Genomic DNA, 22737 nt, shown 5'->3' on the forward strand with positions numbered 1-22737 from the left:
TACATGTCACAGAAAAAGTAGCAGTCAGACCTAAGACCCTTCTCCAATTTTCTTGGACTCCAGAGGGCCCTGGAAACTGATAACCTGCGGGGGCAAGAGGGGTTCCAAAGCGGTGAGGACTTCCAGCCAAACTGAGGGGGGTGGATGAGGTCAGAGACGGAAAAACAAATGCTAACATCACATTCTATGCACCCAAATTCTCAGACCACCTCCCTTTAGGATTACTGGCCAGTCCAGAAACAATTCTATTCTCTGAAAATTAGTTCTGGTGGTAAGACTGAATCAAAGACAAAGAAAGATGACTGCTTTTAAGGGCGATCCGACACGCGGAGCCACGGAGATCACAGAGTACGCGAGGCCTGGAAACTGGTCCCTTTCGACGCTGGGTAAGGATCTCAGCATCAGCGCTCGTCATTGGTGGGCTGGCCTGGGAACCCCCGCCAACCTTCATTGGAAATAGCTTTTCAGGGAAAGCCGCCCCAATATTTCACATGCTCTGTGGCCAAGTAGTGCGGTCCAGCTGTAGGCTCAAGAAAGAAAGCAGCTCGTCTGTCTTTCACGACACGTCTGGGAAGCTCACAAAAACGAAGCAACAGCCCGCCCCCCCCACCCCACCCCCCCCCCCCGCCCTCCCTGCGCCGGGCCATCCCCCTAAAGAAAGCAATGCAAAGAAACAACCTTGTGCGACGAGCAGGCCCAGCGAAGGGCCTCCAGGGCCCGGGAGCCGGACCAGGTGTGAGCCGCCGGCAGGGGCCGCTGCAGCCCGGGGCCGGTGGCTGGAGCAGCTCCGCCCCCAGTCTGGTTGTCCCGCCCCCGCGCCGGGGATCCGCCGCGGTCCCCGCCTCCTGCAGGTGCGTGGGCGCCGGGGCCTGGCCGTGCTCTCCGCCGTCTCCCCTGGACTCCCGCTCCGTGGGTCGCGATCGAGCACAGGGCCCCGGTGGGCGCCGTTGGGGGGGCTCCCGGGGCGAGCGCGGGGGGCCGGCCCACTGCGGCGCGCATGCGCGGATCAATTGCCTCGGACTGTTCCGGGGTCCGAGAGGGTGGGGGGGGAGGCCGAGCGGCAAAGAAGGAGTGGGGGAGGGGAGAGGGGATGGGGAACGGCGAGGGCGAGGGGGGAAGGGGGCGCGGACCCCGTTTCTTCTGGTGGATCCGAGTGGCAGCCCTCCCCACCCCCCGCCCCCGGCAGACACACCTGCGGAAGCCCGAGATCGGGGGTCTTCCAGGCACAGCGCGGGGCGCTAGCTGCGGCCGGAGAGGCGAGGGAGGGGACCAGAACCGCGGTTGGAAAGTCAGGCGCCCGGGGCGGGTGGGCCTGGTAGGCCGCCGTGAAGGAGGCGGTGGCCCGGGGGACGCGGGGCAGGGTGTCCCCGTTGAGTAGAGTCCCTCGGGGCCCTGCTGCAGGCCGGGTGACGTATGGGACGGCCTGGACCGGGTGGTGGGCGTGGGAGGCGCGGCCGGGCTGGACACAGTTGTAAGCTGCAGTTGCTGGGGTATATCGCGTTGTGTGGGTGTGAGACGTGAGCCCAAGGGAGAAGTGGGGGCCAAGGAGGATGGCGTCCTAAGGCTTTGCGGGGGGTTGGGGGTGTTTGCGGATGTTCAAGAGTTGAGGCTTGACTGTGTGAGCTGGGAGCCTTGTGTTGGACATCCAAGGCGGGATGCAATCGTGAAGCCCTGGGAGGGTGGAGCGATCCAGCGAGGCAGGAGGAAAACCGGGAGCAGCGAGTGGTTCCCCGAGAGGTGATCAAAGGGGTCAGGGGCTGGACCTGATCAAGGTGGACCGTTGGGTTTAGCAAGGTGGAGCGGGCTGGTGACCTAATAAGAGCGAGTGGTGGACTGGGGAGAGGAAGTGAGTCTCCCAATGTTGATAGCTGGGGGCTCCCTCAGTCGTGTCCGACTCTTTGTGAACCCATGAACCGCAGCACGCCAGGCCTCCCTGTCCATCACCAACTCCCGGAGTCCACCCAAACCCATGTCCATTGTGTCGGTGATGCCATCCAACCATCTCATCCTCTGTCGTCCCCTTCTCCTCCTGCCCTCAATCTTTCCCAGCATCAGGGTCTTTTCAAATGAGTCAGCTCTTCGCATCAGGTGGCCAAAGTATTGGAGTTGCAGCTTCAACATCAGTCCCTCCAGTTAACACCCAGGACTGATCTCCTTTAGGATGGACTGGTTCATAGGTGTTCAAAAAGTATTTATTGAACACCCGTGGGAGTTTTTGTAGTTCCTTCGTGATGTACTTTAAATTAATGTATTTTTAATTAATGTTGTGTAAATGCTTTTTCTCTTGAATTCCTCATATAACCTTACATTTATAGTATTGTATTATTGTATTTTTCAGAATTGGTGGGGTGCCCCCTTTCTCAACAGGGAACATAGAGACATTTTTCTGATTTTCTAATTGGGTAGGTGAGTTTCAGGTTTCCCAAGAAAGCCTGGTTAAGTGAGGATTGCCATTCACTCAGACTAATATCAGTGTTTGAGAACCTATCCTGCACTCAGAAAGCTCCCAATGACTGCAATGAATGAGTTTATTTTATTCCCTGAGGCCTTACTTGCCACCTGAAGGTCAAATCAGGGCAGGATAATTGGAGGCTTACCTAGGGCAGTTTTCACCCTGAGGGCTTTTGGACCAGATAAACTGATGTCTTCCTCCTCTGACTCAGCACAGTGGGGGCCTTCTTACTCTCGGGGTATTTGCTTTGGCCTTTGAATTGGGTTGTTGGTTTGTGGCAGCTAGAACCACTGCCCACTCTGATCCTGCAGAAAAGCACATAAATATTGACACAGAAGATTCTTCTGATGAATACTTTTCAGTAGCATCTTGAAAGTGCTTCCCAGGTGGCACAGTGTTAAAGAATCCGCTTGCCAATATGGGAGACGCTGGCTGTATCCCTGGGTTGGGAAGATGGCCTGGAGAAGGAAATGGCAACCCACTCCAGTATTCTTGCCTGGAGAATTCCATGGACAGAGGAGCCTGGCTGGCTATAGTCCACAGGGTTGCAAAGAGTCAGACACAACTGAGCGACTAAACAACAACAAAGCATATTGGAAATAGACTTCTGTTCTGAGCATTTACAAATCGTGGAGATAAATTTCAGGTGGCACTGTGATGAAACAGTGTTTATTTTTTAAAAAAATTTTAAGTTTTTTTTTAAACCTCTCCTTTGTTTTCATATTTACTGAGAAAAAGTGAAAGTGAAGTCGCTTAGTCTTGTCCAACTCTTTTGTGACCCCGTGGACTGTAGCCCACCAGGCTCCTCTGTCCATGGGATTCTCCAGGCAAGAATACTGGAGTGGGTGGCCATTTCCCTCTCCAGGGGATCTTCCTGACCCAGGGATCGAACCCTGGTCTCTTGCATTGCAGGCAGTCACTTTAACCTCTGAGCCACTTAGAGAATATCTTGTAAGTTAATGGAAAATTTAGCAAAACAATTCCTACATTCATTAAAAAAAACTCATGATTTTTTGTCTTATAAGTGTTTTTTATTATCACAATTTAGAATTTTATCTAATTTTCAGTTGACAATCAGCAGCAGTTTGAAATACTCCAGCTTTTTAGTACCTTTTGAAGTTTTAACTATAAAACTAAAACTGTAAGTTTTAGTTAAGCTAAACTTGTAGTTTTTAATTACAAGGCTGAATAGTAGTTCCCTGGATGAAACACATCCAGTGATGAGCTATGTCTGTTATGGATGAACCATAGTTTGTTTATCCGTTTATAAATTGATAGGCCTTTGGTTTGCTTCCAGCTTTTGACCTGCTACTATCTGATTGGCCTGTTGAATGTAAATAATTTCGCAGGACACGAACATCAAACAAGGCTAGCTGTAATCATGATCAATCAGGACAAAAATAAGACAATTTCATAATTAGGTCGAAACCAGATATAAGTAAGAACTTTCTCTAAACCACAAAAGTGACAAAACACCCTCCTATCTTGGCTGATAGGAGGGCCTGTTGCCTCTTGACCAATCCCAGCTCAAGCTTTACTTCACTCCTTCCTCTTTAGACCACTGAAATATCCAATAAAAGGAAACTTTTCCCAGACAACATCCAGCGTAGATCAGAGCCTCCTTCCATGACTCTCCCTAGCCTTACCCAACACAAGCCCAAACCCTTTTGTCTTAACTTCATCAAGATGGGCTTCCCTGGTGACTCACTGGTAAAGAATCTGCCTGCAATGCAGGAGATGCGAGTTCGATCCCTATGTTGGAAAGATCGCCTGGAGGAGGAAATGGCAACCCACTCTAGTATTCCTGCCAGGAAGTCGCATGGAGAGAGGGGCCTGGCGGGCTACAGTCCATGGGGTTGCAAGAGACACACTACTTATCGACTAAGCCACCACCACCAAGGTCACCAATATGGCACCAATATGCCTGCAGCTCCTCACTGTGAGCTCTCGCTCCTTGTACTTGCTCAGCTGCAGGTGTGTTCCTAGACTTTCGCCAGAGAGCACTGACAATGCAAATAGCATAGAAACTACTGAAACTACCCTTTGCAATCTACTGGAAATCCTTGCTTCCACTCTTGTCTCCATACATCCTGATTCTCATCCTCATTCTTGTTACTAATGTCTTGGGAATTCTTCCATTTATTTTTTTTAAACACATACAAATAAGTCCTCTTTGCCCTCTAGAATGTCATACAGGTAGAATCTTACATGCATTCTTTTTTGACAGCAACCATGCTGTCCATTGTGAAAGTGCCCTTGTTTATTGAACTCATCCTCTGCAGATGGTCATGTAGGTTGTTCTAGTCTCTTCCTATTAATTACAATAGTCTATAAAGAACAACCCTGTAGATATGTCATGTTGGATGTGTGCAAGTCTCACTTTTGTGAGTTGTAAAAATGTCCAGACAGGATTGCTAGGTCAAAGGGAAAGTGCATTTGTAATTTTGATAAGTTGTCCTCCAAAGGGATTGTAAAATATTGGGAAATGTGTTATTTTTCTATTTTTCCTATACCTACAGACCTTTAACCCTGAGTTCTTCCAACAATTTGCGTTCTTCCACTAGGTAAAAGTCAGATGTGTCAGTTACCCTTTTGATGTCATGGATCTGAATATTGCCTTTACTGTGCTTTGTCTTTCTCTGCTATCCCTGTCTAACTCCTCAGGGATAGATAAAGATTTAGTCAATGTGCTTTAAGACCCACAGATTTCTTTGACATGATCTCATCTTAATCCCGTTTGTTGTTATGGTACATATCTTTCCGGCCTCGTTAAGTTCTCAGAATATACATTCTCAGAGAAACTGTATTTTGTCTGAAAGTCAAGCCAATGGCTCTCGTACCTTTTAAAAAGTATCAGAACCTGTTTTTCAAATGAATTCTCCCATCTAACTCCTTCCTAACCCTCTAAGGCTGTGGTTCTCAGACTTCAGTGTTCATCAGAATTACCCAGAGACCGATGGGGGCCCAGCCTGAAGAGTTCCTGGTTCAGTGGGTCTGGAGTGGAGCCTATGACTTTACCTTTCTGATGAGATCTCAGGATGATGCTGGTCTGGGAACCATGCTTTGTAATCCACTGTTCTAGGCACCTCAGAGTGCTTGAGAGTACACCGTGTAAATAGCCAGTTTAGACGGTGTTTGTGTGAACACCATGAAGATTGCTACTGAGGATTTTTGTTAAGGGTATTCTTTTGTATATATGTGTATGTGTATATGCATGCTAAGTTGCTTCAGTTGTGGCTGACTCTTTGTGACCCACTGAACTGCCACCCATCAGTCTCCTCTGTCCATGGGGATTCCCAGGCAGGAATACTGGAGTGGGTAGCTGTGCCCTCCTCTAGGGGATCTTTCTGACCCAGGGATCAAACCCACACCTCTTTATAGCTCCTGAATTGGCAGGCCTGTTCTTTACCACTAGCGCCACCTGGGAAGCCCGTGTGTGTGTGTGTGTGTGTGTGTGTGTGTGTGTATTTGTAGAAAGATGAGTGTTTTCTGATTGTTTCTGTTTGTTTTGTGATTTTTCTGAAGTCCGTCTCAATTGTTAGCGCAACACAGAAAACCTGATGCCACCTCTCTGGATCGTCCAGAACCGATTGTTTTCGCGGCTGTGTTGTGGACTGAAGTCTCCAATCTCCACACAAACCAAGATTTGCCTAACAATGGCTCGTCCGAGTTCAAGTAGGTCTTTCATACACGGTGACATCACCTCCCCCTGCAGCCCACTCTCTTCCTTCCTTTTCTCCATCACCGGTTTCATGCCTGAGGGGCGCTTGATCGGTCCAAGAGTTAATTAGCCTTGGTTGCCACTGCCCCCCGGGGAGACCAGAGAGCCTGCTCCATCAACCGAGGAACCTGCTTCTGGTCTTGCTCAAAGCTTCGGTGCCTTCGCACAGATTGGCTGCACCTGGAAGATGGCCTGGGCCAGCCAGAGGCGATGTTGGTCCACCCTGGCTTCTCCCAGCGCGGCCAGTGGAGGGGGGCTCCCACAGCTTGTGAAGCGCTCAGGCCTGGCCCGTTGGGCCACGGCCTCTCCGTATCTCATGCACGAGAGCTGCCGGGCCACAGGGCCCGGGAGAGCGGGAGCCACAGGCTGTGCCAGGACCCTGCCAGGAGAGACAACGGCAGTTCCCAGTCTGGCTCTCCATCCTTGTCCTGGGCTGATGATGTTTGTCTCAGCCTACCTTGTGATGCCCAAGTGCTCGGCACAGAGCCTGGGCGTAGGGAGCCCTCACGGGAGGCGAGCTGCCGCCCCTGTGGGTCTGAGGTCGGGCAGGAGGATGCCTGGAGATGGAGGGCCAGCCCTCATGTCCTGGAGCATGAGTCACAGGCTGTGACCACGACTCCCTGCTGCCGTGCCACTCTCTGCGTTCCGTCCTCTTCTGTTACCCCAGGTCTCTGGGGCGGTCTTGTTAAAAAGACCAAGTCTCCCTTGAGCTGTAAAGGAGAGTGTGTCCAGAGTGGGATGGAGCGTTTGTTCACGGGGAGGGGCCCTCAGCCTCATCCTGCTAGTGATGCTGAGGGAAGCTGGAATTAGCAGGATCCTCCAAGGGAAGTGAATTTGGGGAGGAAGGTGTGAGGCTGCCAGGGTTAATACCATGACAGGCAGCCTGGACCTAAGTTTTTGCTTCCCCCGAAATGATAAGATTCCCTACCCCCATCAGGTAACCTGAAGCCAGCCAATATGCTCCCAGTAAGAAACAAAGGAAGAGCTGAAAGGCCCGCGAAAGTTTGTACCAATAAAATTGCTTTGCAAACATGTAACCAATCCTGTTAAGACAGCTACTAACCTCTTATGCATACCTTATAAATTTGGATAACAGCCTTTGTTCAGGGCTTTCTGACCTTGCGCCACTGTGTTGGTTGCAGCAGAAAGCCCTGACTCGAGCCAGTAATAAAACTTCCCTTTTTGTAAATTGCATTGTCTTGGAAGTTCTCTCTTCCCACTCAGGGATTCGGACATCGGGCAGAACAGAAGGGACGGCTTTGGGGTCCAGTGGGCCTGAGGTCAGCCCTCACACCACACAAGCTTGCTTTTACTTTTAAGAAGGAAGATACATCCCCACTCATTGTGTGTGTGTGTGTGTGTGTGTGTGCGCGCGCGCGCGAGCGTTTGCGCTCAGTCAATTTCGACTCTGCGACCCCTCAGACTGTAGCCCGCCAGGCTCCTCTGTCCATGGGATTTCCCAGCCAAGAAGACTGAGCAGGATGCCATTTCTTTCTCCAGGGGATCTTCCCACCCCAGGGATTGAACCCACGCCTCTTGTGTCTCCTGCATTGTCTCCTTTTTTAATCCTCACAGCAGCCCCGCTCTCTCAGGAAAGCACACATGTGCACATCAAACAGCCGAGGAGACCCAGACAGCAGAGGGTCAGCCGTTCACATAGGATCCCACTCGTGGGAGATGGGGCGGCGGCGGGCAGAGTGGGGCTCAGAGCTCGGGCTGTTCACCCCAGACCCCCGCCCCTTTCTGCAGACACTGTCCTCTCACACGGCAGGTGCACGGGGCCATCTTCGTTGCATGGGAAGGTTTTTATTTGGTTATCTTAAAAGTATAATTTCATGCACGGTCAAGTTTCAAAATATAGGCCATTGAACTGGGATGCAAATGTCCAAATGAAACCCTGGATTGACCAAGATTTTCCTCTCTTTAGATATGGCCGACTTCCGGAAGTGTTTTGCGAAAGCCAAGCACATAGTCGTCATTTCTGGGGCCGGTATCAGCGCTGAGAGTGGGGTTCCGACGTTCCGAGGAGCGGGAGGTTACTGGAGGAAATGGAAAGCCCAGGTCGGTAATGTTGCCGGAGCTCTGAGAGGCTCTTTCTGAATGAAGGCGTTGAACAGTTGGACTCAGAATCTCTATCAGAGGGGAACAGTCTGAAATTTACTGTGACTGTTTTGTCCTGTTCTTTTTGGCATCGACACAAAGTCCGTAGGATTAAAACCTCAGACTTCAGCAAAGCAGCCTCTTTTCTTTCTTTCTCAGCATGCATTGATTGCCCTTATTCAGATAACAGTTGGATTTCCTCTAGTAAGCAAAGTGGAACCGGGAAACTTTGGTTAGCATAATTCATTACTTTTCTATTCATGTTGAAATTAAGAATTACACATTTTTTAAAAGTTTCTGTGAACTTTCCAAATGAAACCAGTGTTGAGTCATTAAAGGCTTAGGCCTTAATGCTCAAAACTTTGTACAAAGGTCATTAGAATATAAGTTCTCTGGGGGCACAGAGTTTTAAAAATTCAATTTTTATTGAGATATAATAAACATGCAATAAAAATCACCAATTTTAAGTGTACATTTCAGTGAGTTTTGACAAATGTATACATAGTGATACAACTGCCACCACAGTCAAGGTGTATTACATTTCTTTTTTATTTTTTTACTTTATTTTGTCGAGTATTTATTTTTATTTATTTATCTTGGCTGCACTGTGCCACAGGCGGGATCTTTGTTCCCTCATCAGGGGTCAAACCCGTGTCCCCTGCATCGGCAGGTGGATTCTTACCCACTGTACCACCAGGGAAGTTTGGAGGAATTGTACTTTTAAAAATACGTATTTTATATATCCTGTTACTATAACGTATACACTCCTTTTTTTAATGTGTAGTTGTATGTGTGTGTGTGTGCACCTATGAGTTTCCCCACTATGGCCATTACAGTTCAGTTGGGCGTTTTGCATTTTACTTTTCTTCCTGGATAAATGAGATCGTCATCATGTCACGTGGAGCTCCACGAAAACGTGGCTTCCAGCCTAAGTTACCTTCCCATGCGTTGCTCTGTGTTCGTAGCTCACCTGACTGGAAGATGGGATGGGTTGCGATCTTGCTGGGGAAATTAAACCTAATTTCTCCAGGGCCCCTCAGGAGCCCTGGGCCCGCGCCCGCATGAACCTACACGGACGTGTTCCCGCGACACCCCCCGAAGGTGCCTGGCTGCCCACGGCAAAGGGCGCCTGGGAGTGTCCTCCCACCCAAGTCCACTGCTCCCGCCGCCCGGCTTCCAGAGCATCAGCCCTGACCCCCGCCTCCTCCCTGCCCCCCAGGACCTGGCCACCCCGCAGGCCTTCGCCCGGAATCCGTCCCAGGTGTGGGAGTTCTACCACTACCGGCGGGAGGTGGTGCAGAGCAAGGAGCCCAACGCCGGGCACCTGGCCATCGCCGAGTGCCAGGCCCGGCTGCACGGGCAAGGCCGACAGGTGGTGGTCATCACCCAGAACATTGACGAGCTGCACCGCAAGGCTGGCACCAAGAACCTGCTGGAAATCCATGGTGAGAGGCCCTCGGTCTTGCATGGGAGGGGAACCCAGACCTGAAAACACACATGCTGCTGGGGCCCACGTGGGTCCCCCGAGTCAGAGCAGCATGCTGCCGGGACCCTGGGGTCTGGGGTGCAGACCACCCGGCCTGGAGAAGCCGGTCTGCACACCTGCGTGCTCTCCCCTCCCTGGGGGTCCCGTTGAGGGGACCCTGTGCTCCCAGATGGAGATGGTGGGGGTGCTCCCTACCCCACCCCCACCTGGGTGCCAGGAAGCGGGAGGTTTGGGCCATTGAATGGCTGGGGCTTAAGCAGGATTCAGGCTGCAAAGGCCTGGCATCCCTGGGAGATCCATTTACTCTCCCTTCCCTGCCCCTGCACATGGGCACTGTCTGCTTGGACTGTATTTCTCCTCCGTCCTGGAACCTTAAGGGGGCTGCCCGCTCAGTGACCTTCCCTCCCGGGAGCCCCACGGAGCCTCCTGTGACACCGAGGAGCTTGTCTGGGATCCCTCTGGTTTCCCTTCTTTGCTTTCACTGACACCCTCCTCTTCCCTCTTCTCACTGAAAATCTAATAAATTTGTTCACACAAGAGCATAAATGGGTATGCCAGAATTTTTCCCCAAGGGCATTTGATAGTCTGTGATGCTGTGTTGAGCCGCTCAGTCATGTCCAACTTTTTGCTACTGTCTGGACTACAGCCCGCCAGCCTCCTCTGGTCTGTGGGATTTCCCAGGCAAGAATACTGGAGTGGGTTGCCATTTCCTCCTCTAGGGGATCGTCCTGATCCAGGGACTGAACCCGCGTCTCCTGCATTGCAGGTAAATTCTTGACTGCTGAGCCATCCAGGGAAGGCATTTAATAGTCTACAAAAATTCAGTCCAAAGAAATGCATTTCAAATTGCAGAATTTCCAGAAGCAGTGACTCAGTGGGGCTCCAGGCTCCCTCCAGTTTAGCCATCCCCTCAGAAAACAAATCTCTGGATGGCCTGACTATCATCATCCTTTTTGACCAAACACTACTGCTGGAGGGACAGGATGCCACAATTAGACCAGTCTGGAACTTGTGCCCCAGGTTGTGTTTGGGGAATGTGACTGACAGCTCCATCAGCTTGGCATGGAACAGAGGATGTGGTTTCTCAAAGGAGCCCTGGAGAGAATGGACCAGTGTGTGTCCACTGCCGTGTGACCTCATCGCTGGGCACACGGTGACTGTGTAGTGAACTGAGGTCACCTTTTATGGGTTAAGCTAGGTAAGTCTCTGCTAGTTTTTATGATTATTTGCTTCATTTATTAGTTGATTATTTATTGAGCTGCTTTTGTAGAAAAGATTCAAGCTTTACTAAGTCAAAATTAAGATTTTGTAAAACATATCCCAAGCTACTGAGCCTCTATCAGGCATATTCTCAGTAAATCCTGCCCTTAGGTTTAGATTGGCTTTTTCTACCCTGTTGCAAATTTGAATTCCACCTGAACACCTGGGTAATCAGAGAGCTCCTTGGCCATGCAGTAAGTTACTTCCTTTCCCCCTCTCCTCTCCAGATCACGAAGTCCAGGAGGGCGTGTGTTCTGGCTTTTTCAACCTCACTACATGCCTTGATGTTTCCCATGAAAGCTGGGATGGGCGCATTTGTTAAAGTGATGTATAGAAACGAAATCATTTTGTACTCTTTTAGACGTGGAGTCAGTTGCTCCCGATTATGCTAAATTCTGGTCTTGTTTAAACTTGTGTTTTTCAGGTAGCTTATTTAAAACTCGATGCACCTCTTGTGGAGTTGTGGCTGAGAACTATAAGAGTCCAATTTGTCCAGCTTTATCAGGAAAAGGGTAATTATACTGCACTCTGGAATAGGCATGTGTTGTTTCGTCTCTTCAGCTGACTATAAACACCAAGAAACTGAACATTCATCTATGACTCCCATGGATGTTTATGAGACATAAAATTTGCCATATTGTAAGGCAAATATTTTGCTCACAGGTTATAATAGGTGAAAATAACAGGCTCTAACTCTATACATTATGATCCCAACTTTGTATTTAAACACACATCCACCCTCACCATGTTGATGTAACTGTATGTAGTTAAACGTCCAGAAGGAAATCAACACCGTACTAACAGGGACAGTAGGATTATGGCAATTTTGATTTCTTTTTTATATCTTTCTGAACTTTCCAACATGTCCATGATGAACATTTACTATTGTAAATATTATAATTGGGGGAAAAATTAAGAGTAGACTCAGAATATTGAGAAAAATTCTACCTAGCCACTAGAAATTGGTATAAGTTATACAGGTAACTTATAGTATCATTGCAGGTGATTGAAATTGCAGTGACATATACGATGCAAATCATGAAACTCCCCTTAGCACAGCAGTACTGCACTGCCCCGCATACAGATTCGCTTTCTTGTGGTAGAACCACTGATAATCAGTTGTTTATGCCTACCCTCCTCATCCTCTTGTAAGCCAGTGTGTAGTCATCAGGAGTTTTGTGCCATAGATGGCCAGGCAAAGAGACAATCTTACCGGCTTATCTTATTTCTTTGTTCATTGATTACACCAGTGACATTCTTCCTTTTCTAATATTATTTACTTCAGGGCTCCAGACCCCAAAACTCAAGATGCCGGAATCCCAGTGGAGCAATTGCCCCGGTGGGTAAAAAGACTTTGATCTGTGTTTGGTGCTTCAGTTTGCAAAAAAAAAAAAAAAAGGAAAGAAAGAAAATTAGTAGGAGTCAAAATCTAAGTTCACTTGGTAAGATGCCTCTGAAACATGCCAATGCTGAAACCAGCCCTGATCCATGAGGTCAAGGGTGAAAGGACAAAGGGTAAACCAAACCAGGCTTAAGAGAAGTACATCAGTCCTGTCCCTTTCTCCTCTGTGTTGTGGTGGGATCATTTGGGGTCTGGAAAGTTTCAGAAGCTGCTGTGTTGTAGACATTCATCTGGCGTGTGTGAAGCGTGGTGGCTGGCATCCTGGACCTAACTGGTCAGGAAGCCTCAGCTGCCTTCCTCCTCCCCTCCTCCTCCTCATCAGTGTTGCTAATCCAGGGCTAGGGAGGCTGTAAGAGGTCTCGCAGAGGTGAAGTTATGGGACCGAGCAGAATTTGTGCAGATTAACAATAGCAAAAAACCTTGAAAAGATTTTTATGCCAGTTTTTCAAAACTCGACCTTAAAATGGCCCTTCGCAAAGTGTTTCATTGGGCAGTGGATCCACGTGACGTTGACAGGCACTACTCGGAGAAAAAAGATGTCACATGCCCAAATAAATATGGAAACACTGGAGTGAACCAAGTTTGAAGCATGTGCTTTGTTGCAGAGCTACTCAGAGCACTGAATGTGTAAAAGTACATTATTGCTCCCTAAAGAGCAATTATGCTAACATTTCCTTGGTTTACTTAACCCTTAAAATTTTTCTTAATAAGGATTTTCATTACTAAAATCAGAGTTTTGACCTAAAAGAGTAAGTTTTCATGACTAAATTCTAAAGTTTAAATCTAAAATAAACTTGATTAGGCAATTAATATGATGAAAATGGTGTTTGGGGGAGATTATTTTAGAACGTAAATAAATACGTTGACTAGAGATGACCTAGGGTAGTAGCTAGTGAAAGATGAGAGATTTTGGGAAATTGACACAGGAGAACTTGGCTACCGACAAGGCAAGAGAGAGGTGAATTTGAGAGAAGATGAGGGAGGTCATTGATGACATTAGCAAGTGGTTGGTGTGTTGAAGGCAAGTCTGAGTCCAGTATTCCTCCTGGGTCCAGCTAACCATGAGCACAGCTGTGCCTGAGTAGAAGGAAGTAACTGGGAAGAGAAAGCTGTTTAGAAAGAGAACGTCAAGGTTGGCTGAGACACATTCACCAACAAATCACCCCAGTGCATCCAGACACAATAGAGACTTTATGATTTCCCCTGATCCAGCTAGGCAGGCCTTCCCAAGAGTAGGTCTTGGGAGTGGGTTAAGGATGACACCCTTACAGGTGTGAAGAGCCAGGATGCGGGGGCCTGCTGCGACCTCACGTGGTGTGGTTTGGAGAAAACCTGGACCCTGCCATCCTGGAGGAGGTCGACAAAGAGCTGGCCCGCTGTGACTTGTGTCTAGTGGTAAGTAAGTCACATGATCTTCCCTGATCTTTTCAAAGAGCAGAAAGAACTAAAACTCACCCTGCTCGGGTGATGATCAGATAATTTCTTTGCCACTCTTGCCACGTGCTCAGCTCTCTCTTCCGTACCATGTAACTGGTGGTAAAGAACCCGCCTGCCAAGGCAGGAGACGTGGGTTTGAGCCCTGGGTGGGAAGATCCCTTGGAGACGGAAATGGCAACCCACTCCAGTGTTCTTGCTGGGAAATTCCATGGACAAGAGGAGACAGGAGGGCTACGGTCCACGGGGTTGCAAAGAATCAGACATGATTTGGTGACTAAACATGAAGAAAATCCTTCCTGAATTCGAGGGATCAGCCAAAGGGGAGCCTCCCACCTCCCCCTTGTCCCCCAGACATTCTCCATTTATCCCGCCCAGCTTACCTTCCCTCACACCAGCAGCCACAAGCTGGCCCGAGTTTCTGTAAGGTTTTCTGCAAAGACGCTGCTTCTCCGGTGTGGTCACTGGTCCGCCTCCGCTTGTTTGCCCTGCAGGTGGGGACTTCCTCCGTGGTCTATCCCGCTGCTATGTTTGCTCCCCAGGTGTCAGCCCGCGGCGTGCCTGTGGCCGAATTCAACATGGAAACCACCCCGGCCACGAACAGATTCAGGTACGGGGTTCCCAGGGCGGGAGGCCGACGGCACCGAGCAGGTTTGGACACGGTCGTCCAAGCAGATGTTACCTGCTGTCCTAATTTTGTAACACAGAGTTTGGGTTTTCTTATTTGGTCTGTAGTTGCTTTGATGGAAGAAAACAACGTATTATTAGTTGTAGATTGATGGAAGAAAACATATTGACTGTAGATTGAGGTAGCCATGTTTACAGGGAGTTTGCCATGGGTTTTTCTTCTTCACATTTTGAAAGTTCTTCTTTGATGCTTTGGACTTTACTTTTATTCATGTATTAAAGCTAAGTATAGTAATGGCATTTAGATGCCGGTCAGCTGAAGACTCAGCACGTAAGCCAGGGAGATACCCACACACAACTCTGTCACCCACTGTTCTCCATGGGGCTCCCTGGGCGAATTCCTCTTTTGCCCAAGAATGTTTGGGCAAGAACATTGCCAAGAGTATTTGTACCTGTGGCCATTTAATGATACTGATCCTGCCCCCCCAAATTTGTGAGGAAAGTATAGATCATTGTCGTATATTCACATGTTGTCTCATGAGGTCTAGGCTCCAGTTTACATCTTCTCCTCTGTTTTGATTTCTTTTTTCCACTCCTGCTTTCCTGTCTTCCCTTTTAATGTAGTTTATATGTTCTTAATAGTGTAATTTCCTTTCCAGAATAAGGTAGACTATGAACTAATGCATCAATATGAATAAGTAAAATGTGAAACATTACTGAAGCGTCTTGTCATTACTTTAGTCAGTGACTTTTGCCTCAACTGCCTATTTTAAAAAATCTGATGCCTGGGAACTTCCCTGGTGGTCCAGAGGTTAAGACTTGGCCTTCCAGTGCAGTGGGTGTGGCTTCCACCCGCGGTCAGGGACCTAAGATCCCACATGCCTCTTGGCCATAAAAACCAGAACATAACAGAAGCAATATTGTAACAAATTCAATGAAGACTTTAAGAATGGTCCACATAAAAAAATCTTAAAAAAAAATTTTTTTTTCTAAAATCTGATGACTGGGTACCACTCAGGAGATTCTGATGTAATTGGTGTGAGGTTTAGCCTGAGCTCCCCCCGTTTTATACGCTTCCTGGGTGATTCTGATATGCATCCATTGTGTACGTCTTCATGTGAAAGGAAAATGAACTTGGCAGTTTTCCCTGCAAGTTCAGACGAAATTCTTGGCGTGTAATGATATCACTTCATGAGTTGGGCCTCCCCAAACCGCAAACCTGCTTCAGCTGCTGCTCGTCTTCAACAAACATTCTTTAGCTTCCCATCCTGAAAACCTGCAGTGTCTCTGTTCAAATAAACAGGCCTCTTGCTGGTCTGGGACTTTGATCAGATCTGAACAGCACCAACCGCAGGAATCACAACAGATGCTCCGTGGACCTTTTCGGGAGCCAAGGCTCTCTGTACCAGACGAGTATAACTGACCAGTGAAGCCAGCGATGCTTTTATCTGGGCATCATCAAAGCTGACATTTAGAAGAGACGTGGGTGGTCATCTCATCCTACTCGGGTTTTCAAACTGGGAACCAAACCCAGAGTGACTGAGAAGCTGGTTTAAACACGCATCTAAACAAAGGCCGAAATTTCTCACATCTCACATGTAACAGATGTTGGCTGAACTCTAGCCTAGGTCAGAGGTCAGCAAACTACTGCCTGTCAGCCAAATTCACTCACTGCTGCTGCTGCTAAGTCGCTTCAGTCGTGTCCGACTCTGTGTGACCCATAGACAGCAGCCCACCAGGCTCCCCCGTCCCTGGGATTCTCCAGGCAAGAACACTGGAGTGGGTTGCCATTTCCTTCTCCAATGCATGAAAGTGAAAAGTGAAAGTGAAGTCGCTCAGTCGTGTCCGACTCTTTGGGACATCATGGACTGCAGCCCACCAGGCTCCTTAGTCCATGGGATTTTGCAGGCAAGAGTACTGGAGTGGGGTGCCATTGCCTAATCCTAATTCACCCGCTACATTTTTGTAAATAAAGTTTTATTAGCACCCAGCCACAGCCACATGTTCCCATATTGTCTGTGGCTGCTTTTGCATTTAAACAATGGAAGTGAGGAGTTGCAGCAGAAACTGTCTGGCCTGCAAAGATGAAATAGTAAGTCTCTGACTCTTTTACAGAAAACATTTTGCCAGCCCCAGCTCTAGGTTAGTAGGAAAAATGGAAATTGAAATGATACTGCCTTTTCACCTGATTTCTTTATTACCTAAATAGGTTGAAGGAAATGATGCCTGCGTTTTATGTATTTATTCATTTCTGCCTACATTTTCAATTTGGATTTCCCAAGACTCCTTTGACCTTGCACAAGTTGTTTGGATTCTTTGCTCTAATTCTAATTTAGAAACAGAGTCATGGTATTTGCCTCCCATCGAAATGTATTAATATTTTCAAGGTGTTAATTAGTTCCTATTTTGTTTTTTTGTCATTTCCCCAGTCCCAGATGGTTATCTTGGATGATTTTCTGAGCAACCATTAGACTAGGCATTTGGGGATTTAGACATCAGGGTTTTGACTGTTTCTCAACCCCAGGGGTCTTTGGCATGTAAGGATCTGTGTATTTGTTGAGGCAAAAATGGGATTAGTGCGCCCAAGGGACTGGTGTGCAAGGCCTTCCGAGGACAGTGGACCCCCCCAGTGCCCTGTGACCCCCAGTCGTGCTGCTTTGCATTTCTCTAAACTTTGGAATTGAGCCCCAGTCCGCAAGTATTTATTTAGCACATACTATGCCCTGGGCTGGGTGGTTGCTTAGTGACTCAGTTGTGTCCAGCTCTTTTGCAGCCCCATGGACTGTCGCTCACCAGGCGCCTCTGTTCATGAAATTTTCCAGGCAGGAATACTGGAGTGGGTTGCCATTTCCTTCTCCAAGGGATCTTCCCCACCCAGGGATCAAACCTGCGTCTCCTGCATTGGCAGGAAGATTCTTTACCACTGGGACTGTTCTGAGTGCTCGGGATAGGATATATTAGTAAACAACATAAAAACCCTGCCATGTGAAGATGGCCTCCTAGCCGAAAGGGCAAACAGTGAACGATAAGATAACAGATGTGCACATTGTGCGGCCCATGAGAAGTGGGATCGGGCTGTGGGAAAAGGCGGTGGTAGAAGGGAGGCGGGGGCAGCAGGTGGGCGCGGGACCCAGTGGGTGGGGGGGAGCCTCAGAGAGCCCTGGAGGACGAGGGGCGGTTCGCCGAGGAGACCCCTGGGCCAAGAACTTGCCAGGTGCCAGGACCACCTGGGCAGAGGCCCCCGGGGGCAGCCAGCCCGGGAGGCCTGTGTGTGGGGGAGGGGGCGGGGAGAGGGGCTCCAGGAGGTGGAGGTGGCCAGTAGTGTGTGTGGAGGGACAGAGGAGCCTGGCGACTTACAGTCCATGAGGTCGCAAAGAGCTGGACACGACTGAGTGACTAACAGAGACATAGACACATCCACCCTGAGGATTGCGTGCCGTCAGGAGGCAGAGTTCCCGATGCTGCAGCCCTAATAGGCCTGTGGTCACGGGAAACAAACCCGTATCCTAAGACGATCAGGTTTCCTGACTCACCACAGCGGGGGGACCCCAGAGAGCCCTGTGGCCTGTCCCCAAACACAGGAAGAGATGGACTTCCTGTAGGATGTGGAAGGAAGGTTGAGTTTAGGTAAAATTTCAGTGAAGCTGTTTTTGATCGACTGAGCAACTAGCAGGACCGTGTGTGGGGGGCGGGGGGGAGGGGTCAGATCTGCTCTGGCTGCAACGTGGTCGCAGGGTCCTGTGACCTTGGAGGTGGATGTGAAACATGGGGCCCGGACACCCCTCACCTGGAGCTCCGCGCCTGGTTTGGAAATCAGGCTGCTTCTCTGTGGCCAAGTGACTGAGGTCCTCCTCCAGGCGCAGGGGTCTTTCATCCTTTACTGCCGTCATTTCCAACAGTTATGATTTGAGAGGACAGACTTCCTTAGTGAGCATCAAAGCAGTGAACGCTTGAAGAAGGGAGCTACTATGACCCTGTGCAGCTTGTTCTGGGGTGGGGGCAAGGGGGAATTCTGTTTCGAGTATCTGTGTCTCTAATTCCAGTCTGAGGGGTGGCAGGCCAGATTTTCCAAGCTAAACACTTACCTTTTCAATGTCAACTGTAATTCTTAGTTTTTGCTTTTTATAGAGAAAAGCAAAAACTAAGTAGTCATGTATAGATGTGAGAGGTGGACCATAAAGAAGGCAGAGCACCGAAGAATTGATGCTTTTGAACTGTGGTGTTGGAGAAGACTCTTGAGAGTCCCTTGGACTGCAAGGAGATCAAACTAGTCAATGTTAAAGGAAATCAGTCCTGAATATTCATTGGAAAGACTGATGCTCAAGCTGAAACTGCAATACTTTGGCCACCTGATGCGAAGAGCTGACTCATTGGGAAAGACCCTGATGCTGGGCAAGATAGAAGGCAGGAGGAGAAGGGGACGACAGAAGACAAGATGGTTGAATGGCATCACTGACTGACTGGACATGACTTTGAGCAAGCTCTGAGAGATGGTGAAGGACAGGGAAGCCTGGTTGGCTGCATGCAGTCCATTGGGTTGCAAAATTGGACACAACTTAGCAACTGAACAACAATGCCATACATAAAATACTCAGAAACCTGGGCCACATAAACCCTGGGCATGAAAGGAATTTTGTTCTGGCCACTCAGATTTTGGACCTCCTTCTTCCTTATATGCTGAAATATCCAGAGTACTCCTGAATCAACTTTAGTGATCTGTTTGGCAGTTCTGTAAGAGCCTCTTTCAATTTTACTGAAAGCAAGAATGAAGTGATGCTGTTTGCGTATATCACCCAGTCCTTAGAAACCGTTTGTTTTCTCAGATCCACAGCAGTGTTTCAAACATCCCTTGGTTTGGCAGCCTGTAAGTTTTCACATTCTGGGATAAGGTGCCATGTAAGATCTGGGATGGGTGAGGTCAGGTGCAGCTTGCTTTGGTAAACGGGAGGAGGATGAATGTGGAAAGGGGCACACGAAAGAACAGGTGCAAGTCGAGGGAAGTCCCCGAGTGCTCTCTGCCTGGCTGTGCTTCCTGGAAAGTCCTCAAGGGACTGTGCTGGGAGGAGCTTTCTAGTGGGCAGCCTTCCATGTGCTGGGGGTGGTGGGGATGGGGTGGGCCTGCGGGAGGGGAGGCAGAAGGATCAGAAATGCCAGTTGGTCAGGGCCGTCCATTCATGGCACAAAGGGAACATTCTTGATCACTGTTGTGTCAAGAATAAGTAATATGACCAGATGCTTTTTTAAAAATTTTAAATTGTGCTCAGTTGATTTTCATTTATTAATAACACAGTAGAATTAGTTGGGTTTTTTTTTTTCCTCCTGTCATAAGTGTTTTCCCTTGAAGGAAGCAGAAATCATTGGTTTTTCTTCTTTTCTCTCCCTCTTCTTTCTTTGATCTTTCTCTTTTTCCTACTTTTTAACTACAAGTCAGGGCTAGTTGTGAATTTCAGTGATTGGCGTGGGCCAGCTGACTCAGTTAAGATCCTTATGGTCTGCATGGTGTATGAGGTTCATTTTCTCTTGTCCTTAGTATCAGTGAAGGCGGCTTTATGTAGTTGTATAACCGTTTATAAAACTTACAATTATGAGTTTGGCAAAGCAATCACAAAATACAATCATGTCTCTCCTTCCTCCTTAAAATAAAATTCTCGTTTATAGGCACCTAAACTCTAAACCCAACATTCATAAAACTAAAATCATGGCATCCGGTCCCATCACTTCATGGCAAATAGATTGTGAAACAGTGGCAGACTTTATTTTTGTGGGCTCCCAAATCACTGCAGATGGTGACTGCACCCATGAAATTAAAAGACATTTACTCCTTGGAAGGAAAGTTATGACCAACTGAGACAGCATATTAAAAAGCAGAGACGTTACTTTGTCAACAAAGGTCTGTCTAGTCAAGGCTATGGTTTTTCCAGTAGTCATGTATGGATGTGAGAGTTGGATTATAAAGAAAGCTGAGTGCCGAAGAATTGATGCTTTTGAACTGTGGTGCTGGAGAAGACTCTGAGAGTGCCGTGGACTGCAAGGAGATCCAACCAGTCCATCCTAAAGGAAATCAGTCCTGAATATTCACTGGGAGGGCTGATGTTGAAGTTGAAAATCCAATACTTTGGCTACCTGATGCAAAGAACTGACTCATTGGGAAAGACCCTGATGCTGGGAAAGATTGAAGACAGGAGGAGAAGGGGATGACAGAGGATGAGATGGTTGGATGGCATCACTGACATGACTTTGAGCAAGCTCTGGGAGATGGTGAAGGACAGGGAAGTCTGGAGTGCTGTGGTCCACTGGGTTGCAAAGGGTCGGACACACTGAGTGACTGAATTGAACTGAAATTCTAAGCAATTGCTTTCCCAAATTCCCTTGGGAGTGAGGGTGCCAACCCATACTGAAGTGTCTGCATTTGGCGTTGTCAGAAACTCGATGAAAGAACTGGGCTCCAAAATGCCTAAGACTCTTGTGAGAATCTGGATTTTATTCTGGCTGTAACTAAGAAAGTTGACTTGCTGAAGCAGAATGCTCATTTTGCTCATAACTTTGCTGTGTTCATCCTTCTGTTTCAGGTTTCATTTCCAGGGGCCATGTGGGACAACTCTTCCTGAAGCCTTGGCTCCTCATGAAACTGAGACTGTTTCATAGCCATCCTGGGGAAGCAAGAAATCTCAGCGCATCTAAGTACCCAGCCACCAGCAGGGGAGGCAGTCTGGTGGATGGTGAGCCAAATACTGGAAAGTCTGAAAATATCTTTTGATTGCCAGGCTGGAATCCAAACTGCTGATGGTTGATGGGGACTTGGAAGCAACAGTAGTAACTGTGTTTAGAAGGAGAAGTCACAGGACTTCTGAAGTCAGTTCCTATTGTTTTGTTTGATCCTAAACATAAGTCTGATGTGTTTGGTTGGTTACTGGGTAACTTTGTAATTAGATTGTCTAAAACAAAGTGATTCTGCTGATTGTGTTTTTGCTATTTGGGCAGAGATAGAAATAGAGGGGTAAAACTCTGGTATTTCTGATTGTTGCGCAAGGTTTGGTGGAAAATGAAATCACTCTCTATGCAGGTAACTTATTGCATAAAAATTTTAGCCCAAGAGATGTCTTTGTTTGGGACGTTTTCTTTTCAGTGTTTATCTGTTTGACTGCCTTACCTCAAGTTCAGGGCAGGGATAGCTTACAATAAGAACTCATGCAAGGATGGAAGAGAAAATTAGCAGCAAGGTAGAAAATCAGGATGAGAAGAAAGAATGATGCAAATATAGGTTAAACAAAGCTGCCTAAAACTGAGCAACAGCCGGAGAGGAAAGGGAGAGGCGATGGTGGGCTGTTTCTCAGTATCATATACACAGAAGGACATTTCTCACTGTTATAAACACACACGCTGTGGGGTCTGCCAAGCTTCCCCAGACAGGGAATCTGGAAGGGAGTTTTTCCCATGGGACTTAAAAAGTGTATGCTCAGAGTACCTTTTTTGTAAAGTAGGAAGAACACAGCCCCCCTTCAACTCCCACCACCTAATGCAGACCCAGGGAAGCCGGCTATCAGCGAGCACCAGAGACCAAGGCGGGAAGTGGCCATCAGCACCCAGCGTGGGAAGGTTGGACAGAACGAACTCCCTTAGACCAGGTGGGCTTCCCGGGGGATTATGCAGCTGGGTGACATCACTTCTGGCTCTCACAAAAGTGCATTTACTCTCACACCCTTGGCTTTCGGAGAAGCCACATGGTGACATAAAACTTTGTGCTGTATTTGCAACCGCCTTTGAATAAATGCCAAGGATCCTTTGCATGGGTAGGAGGGACTTACAATACTTATAATGCAGTTTCGGTATGTAAAATGGGGCTGGTGAAGATGAAGTTTGAGTAAACTCCAGGAGTTGGTGATGGACAGGGAGGCCTGGCGTGCTGCGGTCCATGGGGTCGCAGAGTCGGACACGACTGAGCGGCTCCCTGAGCGCAAAGAGGCGGCGACAGGGCGACCGGGGCTCGAGGTCCCCCGGTTCCTGGGTACCGGGCAGCGTGACCCGCGCCAGCCCGCCCCGAGGAGCGCGGGGATCGAAGCAACAACGCTCTCGGCATCCCCGTTAAGGCTGCAGCAGCACGGATCGGCCCTCCCTGGACACAAGCCCGTAAGTCCACCGGCTCGCGTAACCGTGGGCGGGGACCGACCTGGTATCCTGGCCGGCGGCGCGCAGGCTCCAAGCCTGCTGGAAAGGAACCCCCGGGCACTTAGGCCACGCCCCATTCCCTGTTCTGC

General features: G+C 48.5%; 1 protein-coding gene across 15 annotated transcripts; it reads left to right on the forward strand.

Moving 5' to 3' along the window:
- The first annotated feature begins 682 nt into the window (after window positions 1–682).
- SIRT5 (sirtuin 5) lies at window positions 683–21215 on the forward strand. Of its 15 annotated transcripts, none has more exons than XM_070457059.1 (10): window positions 920–937; window positions 4972–5016; window positions 5978–6127; window positions 8101–8234; window positions 9493–9718; window positions 11444–11531; window positions 12305–12358; window positions 13693–13816; window positions 14350–14465; window positions 21052–21215. In XM_070457059.1, exons 3-10 carry the CDS (start codon window positions 6013–6015, stop codon window positions 21125–21127), a joined length of 933 nt encoding a protein of 310 aa, XP_070313160.1. In that variant the 5' UTR covers window positions 920–937; window positions 4972–5016; window positions 5978–6012; the 3' UTR covers window positions 21128–21215. The 15 variants fall into 15 exon arrangements, with proteins under 15 accessions (XP_070313170.1, XP_020759337.2, XP_020759338.2 ...); XM_070457060.1 differs by lacking the exon at window positions 920–937 and adding an exon at window positions 1202–1288; XM_020903678.2 differs by lacking the exons at window positions 920–937; window positions 4972–5016 and adding an exon at window positions 684–909.
- Window positions 21216–22737: the final 1522 nt, after the last annotated feature.

This window comes from Odocoileus virginianus, chromosome 27 (genome assembly GCF_023699985.2).
Source record: "Odocoileus virginianus isolate 20LAN1187 ecotype Illinois chromosome 27, Ovbor_1.2, whole genome shotgun sequence".
NCBI lineage: Eukaryota > Metazoa > Chordata > Mammalia > Artiodactyla > Cervidae > Odocoileus > Odocoileus virginianus.

Coding starts and splice junctions, on each gene's coding strand:
- SIRT5 (XM_020903678.2), top strand. CDS start 6,013: ATGCCACCTCTCTGGATCGTCCAGAACCGATTGTTTTCGCGGCTGTGT. Junction 13,817..14,349: donor GCTGTGACTTGTGTCTAGTG/GTAAGTAAGTCA, acceptor TTTGCCCTGCAG/GTGGGGACTTCCTCCGTGGT. Junction 14,466..21,051: donor CCGGCCACGAACAGATTCAG/GTACGGGGTTCC, acceptor CTTCTGTTTCAG/GTTTCATTTCCAGGGGCCAT.